The sequence below is a fragment of the Martes martes genome, assembly GCF_963455335.1.
Source record: "Martes martes genome assembly, chromosome: 4".
Lineage (NCBI taxonomy): Eukaryota > Metazoa > Chordata > Mammalia > Carnivora > Mustelidae > Martes > Martes martes.
Genome location: NC_137891.1, coordinates 179670087 through 179676086, shown reverse-complemented (window position 1 = coordinate 179676086; position 6000 = coordinate 179670087). Strand labels below are relative to the sequence as shown.

At 56.5% G+C, this 6000-nt stretch overlaps 1 protein-coding gene across 1 annotated transcript in view; it reads left to right on the top strand.

Moving 5' to 3' along the window:
* Positions 1-5689: 5689 nt before the first annotated feature.
* CROCC (ciliary rootlet coiled-coil, rootletin) overlaps positions 5690-6000 on the top strand; it is a gene marked incomplete at its 5' end in the record, with an annotated part of 37703 nt that continues 37392 nt past the window's right edge. Inside the window, one exon of the mRNA XM_080800872.1 lies at positions 5690-5824. Within this exon, the coding sequence (XP_080656998.1) occupies positions 5690-5824 (135 nt within the window). The remainder of the gene's footprint in view (positions 5825-6000) is intronic.

The window sequence follows — 6000 nt, the reverse complement described above, 5'->3', positions numbered from 1 at the left end:
CTCCATTGCTTGAGAATATACTGGAACTGAGGGACAAGAGTGGAAGCCGGCAACCTATGAAAAGCCATCTCAGCGGTGCAGGCAAAAGATGGCGGCAGCTTATATAACACACACCCAAGACCCGGGGTGGTGTTTGGCACACAGTAAGCGTGACATAACGGGAGCCATTGCTGTTATTGTCCAAAACTTTGGAACCAGGCATGCCTGGGTCTCACATGTGGCTCCAACTCTTCATGCTGGTAACTTTGAGCAAGTTATTTAACTTCGCTGAGCCTTATTGTTGTCATCTGTAAAGTGGGTAGAACAGCACTGGCATGACAGGGCTGTCAAGAAGGTTCAAACGGGGCCCCTGGGTGGCTCAGTCATTAAGTGTCTGCCTTAGGCTTGGGTCATGATCCCAGGGTCCTGGGGTCTAGCCCTGTATTGGGCTCCCTGCTCGGTGGGAGGCCTGCTTCTCCCTCTCCCTCTCCCCCTGCTTGTGTTCCTGCTCTCAATGTGTGTTTCTCTGTCAAATAAATAAATAAAATCTTTAAAAAGAAAGGTTAAAACAGATATGTACAGATGCAAAGTTACGGGCAGAGGGCTGGGCTCATGGTTGGTTCAATGTTTTTGTTATAATTTCTAGTCAGTAATAGGAGTAAAGGCATAAGTGGGTAAGAACATGGTGTGTGTGAAACTCATGAGTAATCTCTGAGGGACTTTTTGGATGATTCCTGCCACTGGATCTGGCAGACAGCAGGCTGGGAGGTTGGGCCAGAGTCCAGCAGGGGTGGGGAGGGAACAAGTGCAAAGAGTGTCTCCTCTGTATTTATTTGCCAAACAATGGCTGAGGTATGCCACTGTGTACCGGGCACAAGGTTCTAGAATGGGTATTGGGAAAAGCCAGTAACACCAGCGGTAGTAATGATAACACCAGTAAGAGCCAACACTCACTCACTATTTAACAGCATCTAATCATTAAGGTGATAACAGCTGATGTGACAGTGAGACCCCAAAGTCTCAGAGGCTTAACAGAAGTTTGTTTCTCATTCATGGAAAGCTCTGGCGGGTGTTTGGCAGGTGGCTTTCTACATGGTGACCCACGGACCCAGACCCCTCCAGCTGGTGGCTCTGGGATCCCCTAGGACCTCAGCATTATTTTCTTCCAGCTGCTGGACAGGGCAGGAGATTAAACAGTCCCTCATGCGAGGTTTTCATGGGCAGATCTGAAGTGGCACACATTCTACTTTGATTCTGCTGACCAGAACGTGTCACATAGCCATATCTGACGGCAAGGGAGTCCCATTTCCTAAGAAGAATTGGAAGTATGTTTTGGTGAACACATAGCAGTCTCTGCCACACCACGTCCAAGCACACAGCTAAGCATGGATCACCTTATTGAATCCTCACGATAGAAATAGACACCATTATCATCCCATTTTACAGATGAGGAAACTGAGGCTCAGAGAGGTGAAGTCACTGGCCCAGGTCGCACAGCTGGTGGGGAAGGATAGCCAAGACTGGGGTTGGATGCTGAAACTATAATGTCCAGATTTTTCCTATGAGGAAGTTAATCGTTGCTTCGAGGTTTGGCTGCTGATTCGGGAGACCTGCCTGCGCACACAGGGTTTAGATGTGATTTCTTGGCATCTAGAGAACCCAGTCAGACTCTAGGGGGAGAACTCTGGGCAGAGCCAAGGGTTCTGGCATCCTGCTCCCTTCCCCTGACCCCTTAGGGTACTGGCTGGGGGAAGGCACAGAATAATGGCCAGTTCACTAAGCACATCTGGGGTGCCTCTGTGCCAAGCTGGGCAAGTGGGGGGTGGAGATCCTGGTCTAGGGGGTGTTTGTGACCTCCCCCCTGCTCTGGTTATGGGTGTGCAGCCTATAGAGGGGGCTTCTGGAGGGTGTCTGGAGGTGGGAAAATGGGAGTCCCAAAGTTTTGTAGTGACAGCTCTCTGCCCCTGGCCCAGTTCACTTTTGCCTAAATTTGGCCTTGCTTGTCACAGCAACTCGATGGCGCTTACCTTTTTGGCCTGGTGCCCTGTTTCCTGGTTTTCCATTTGCAGAATGGATTTCCTAGTTGAGGGTGAGGGGTGCAGCCTAATGTGCACTTATATTGCACCTGCTGCATTCCCCAGTCTGACCTAGAAAGAGTAATAGAGTCTTTTTTTTTTTAAGATTTTATTTATTTATTTGACAGAGATCACACGCAGGCAGAGAGAGAGAAGAGGAAGCAGGCTCCCTGCCAAGCAGAGAGCCCAGTATGGGGCTTGATCCCAGGACCCTGAGATCATGACCTGAGCCGAAGGCAGAGGCTTTAACCCACTGAGCCACTCAGGCGCCATGAGAGGAATAGAGTCTTAAAGGGAAAATGCCTGGCCTCGTCTTGGAGCACTTACTGGGGGGTTGCCTGGCCCAAGTGGAATGAGCTCTGGGCTTACCACTTCCCTGTGGCATGTCACTTTGAATGGGTGAGGCTCTAACCTCTCTAAGCCTTGGTTTCTCACCTGGAAATGGGTTGAGGTAGGGACTTAATGAGGTAATGCAACTATGCCTCCTCTGGGACATGGCACTTAGAGGGGCCGCAGGAAGCAGGAGTGATGCTAATGAAAACAGGACAGAAGCTGCCATCTGCTCACTGCTCACTCCATGCCCACTGGGATGCGATCCCCCTTATGCCTTTCAACCCACATGATCCTCAGTGACTCTGTGTGGCAGAGGCTCTCAGTCCCATTTTAGAGATGAGGGAACCGAGGCTCAGAGAGAACCTTGTCCAAGGTCATACTGCCGAGGAGTGGCAGCGCTGGGACTCCCAGGTGACCACAGATATGCCCCTCAGTCCAGGCAGCCTCCCTGCCGGCAGGGCAGGGACCATGGGACGGGTGGCCGGACCTCTGGCCCTGGGGTACAGGGACTGGCCATTTTGGATTTTCAAATGAGTGCAGTCGTTATTTATTGAATGCTCGCTATGAACCTGGCACTGAGTCACACGCTCTTTGTGCCCACATGGTTTTTGGTTGACTCTCCCAGACAACTCCGTGAGATGGGTGCCAATCATCCTCCGCATCTTACAAGGGGACAGTGAGGCTCAGAGAGGCAAAGCTGCTTTCTCAGAAGTACACAGCCTGTGTGTGTGTGTGTGGCGGGGAGTGGCGGTGAGGGGATGAGGGGATTCAGATCGCTGGGTGTGGGCGATTCCACAGCCTGCGATCCTTACCGGGAACCTCTTGTGAGAAAACGTCATCCCAGCGCCCTGGGAATAAGGGCTTAGCAAATCACGTGACCCCTGCCTGGGTCAGCAAAGAAGGTCTAAGACTGGCCTTTCCCGCCTCCTGATGCTGACCCCACTGCCTGGGCTTGGAGGGCTCTAGGACCCAGCAGCTGGGGAGGGTGGAGAGTGCGCGCGTGCGTGTGTGTGTGTGTGTGTGTGTGTGTGTGTTTGGGAGGGTGTAGATCCTCGGCTCCAGGGCCCTCCTCCGCCTTCTCTCCATCCTTTCCTTTTCTTGCCCACCTCCTCCCCTCTTTCCTCCCCTCCCCCTCTCCATGCCAACTCTTCCTCCTCTTCCCTCCCCTCCTCTCCGTTCCCGGCCCCTCCCCCTCTCTCAGCCCCTCCCACCTCAGTGGTCACATGGGGGCACCGCGGGATTTAAGCCTAATCTGCCCTGTGCTCAGCACAACGGTCTGGCTGTGGGATGGGCAAGCTGAGCTGGTCTCTGGGGCCCTGGAGAAGGGCCTGGAGGGGGGTGCCCACAGCTTGCCCCCCATGAGTTTGGGGCTGGAGGAACCTTTGGAGGCCCAGCTGGCACTGGAGACGGTTATCCAGGTGGGTCCTGAGGCCTGGGCCCACCCCGTCCAAGGCAGGGGAGACTGGGTCTAGCAGGAGTGAGGGAGTGGTAGATGCCACCCCTATCCTGGGGTGCGATAGGTGGGTTTAGGGTGCACAGGGGCCCCGGCTTGCCGCTCCCAGCCAGGCTGGGGGTAGAGCAGCTGCTCAGGGCTCAGCGGCTATGGCTCCCCTATTCCAAGGTCCCATGGGGAAAAGGGCATCCCTGCTCCCAACTGAAGGGTTGAGGTGACTTCTGCTAGCACAGTGGGATCTTCATCCATGTGGGATTGGAGGTGGACGGCCGTCCCCGACACTGCCGGCCCGATGGGGTTTGTGAGTGGGCCGTGCGTTTGGTTCGCTTCTCTGGCCCTCCGTGGGGGCTCCTTCCCCGCGCAGGGGGCACACAGTCTTCCCATGGGGGCTGTTGGCCATCTGACTCCCCGGCTTTCCTCCGTTTGGGGGATTTCCTGAGGGTCTCCTGGGCACCCACATCTTGGGCCACAAGACTTTGTTCCTCTCCCACCAGGCCAGGGAGCCCAGCGTCCCAGATCCCCTTCAGAGCTTCTCTCCCCCGCCCCTCCCACCAGACCCTGGAGAGCAGCGTCTTGAGAGCAGACCAGGAGGAGGCCCTGAGTGTGCAGGACCCCGTCCAGGACTCTCCCAGGACCGTCGGCCTGCCTGCCCGCATCAGAGAGATTGTCACCCGCCACCTCTCCCAGCCTGAGAGCCAAGGTGCCACTTCTTCTTTTAGCTTCCACAGACACTGCCTGCCCCTCACCCCTCCTCATAGCCCCCTTCCCGTGGTCAGTGGCAATGGTGACTCACTGTGAGGCAGACATAGCCCTGTGATGGAGGGACCCATTTCACAGACGAGGAAATAGAGGCTCAGAGGTATATTTGCCCAGAGTTGTTCCCCATGTGGTGCTGCTAGGCAGTGGGGACCAGCACCCCATCAGGTAGCCTGCAGCGAAGACTTAGACCCAAACTCCACATTCTGTCCCAGGGATGGTGCGAGCTGCCTGACCCCAAGACTACAGGGGAGGGCAGCTCAGCTCAGCTCAGGGCTTTACAGAAGTCTGAAGGGTGGTCCTGATCATTCCCTGCCCAGACAGAGAGGCTGATGGACCCCAGTTCCTCCCGGCGGGTGGCATCCACAGCCTCATAAGCGGTTTGAGAGCCTGGGAAGGGCGCCCTCTGTGCTACTCGTGTGTTTGCAGCTCTCCTTTCCTTGGTGATGTTGCTGGTGCTCTGGCCGCTGTCCTTGTCCCAACCTCCTCGGGAGGAACAGAGATGTTGGGGCCCCTAGGATCCCCAGGTAGAGAGAGACTCAGAGAGCCCTCACCTTAGGCTGGAAGAGCCCAGAGACCTGTGGTGTGTTGGCGTGTGTCCAGTTCTCCTGGGATGGAAGGGGAGCCCACAGGATGGGGTGGGGGGGCACATCCACTTCTCGCTTTGGCCTTTTTTCCCCTCCACCGCTTCCTCCTCCCTTTTCCTCTTCCTCCTTCTCCTCCCAGCATGACCCATACTATCTTAAGCCCTGGTTTCAGAAGCTACATGAAGCCCTTCCCTTAAGCGAGGCCTCCCGGCTCTCCTGGTCGGGTCTGGTTACCATCCACTCATTTGCAGAGCAGCAAAACTGAGGCCCAGGGAAGAGTAACAATTGGAGAAAGAAGGAGCTAGAACTCAGGTCTAGTTCCTGCCTCCTAGACCGAGCCTCCCTCTGCACATTCTGAGCCTCCTGGGGCCGCCCTTGCGCTGCGGTCCTGTCGGCTCTGCGGCTCGCTCCGGGGATGGATGTAGGGGGAGGTTGTCCCGCTGCACCCCGGGGGAAGCCAACCTCGTGCCTGCTGTCCCTCTCCAGCCCCACTGCCCGCCCCAGAGATGGCATCAGTGCGCTCACTGCAGGAGGAGAACCAGCTGCTGCAGCAGGAGCTGTCCCGTGTGGAGGACCTGCTCGCCCAGAGCCGTGCGGAGCGCGACGAGCTGGCCATCAAGTACAACGCGATCAGCGAGAGGGTGGGTGCTGCCTGCGGCCTGGGAGCTGGGCCCGGTGCTCCTCCGATGCGAGGGACTGGAGACAGCTGGGCCGGGCCGGGCCGGGGCACTGGGCCGAAGGTGGGCCCGGAGTCAGGCTGGCCTGGGTGCCGATTGTGGCTCTGCCAGCGTGAGTGGCCTTGAGCAAATTCCTGTGT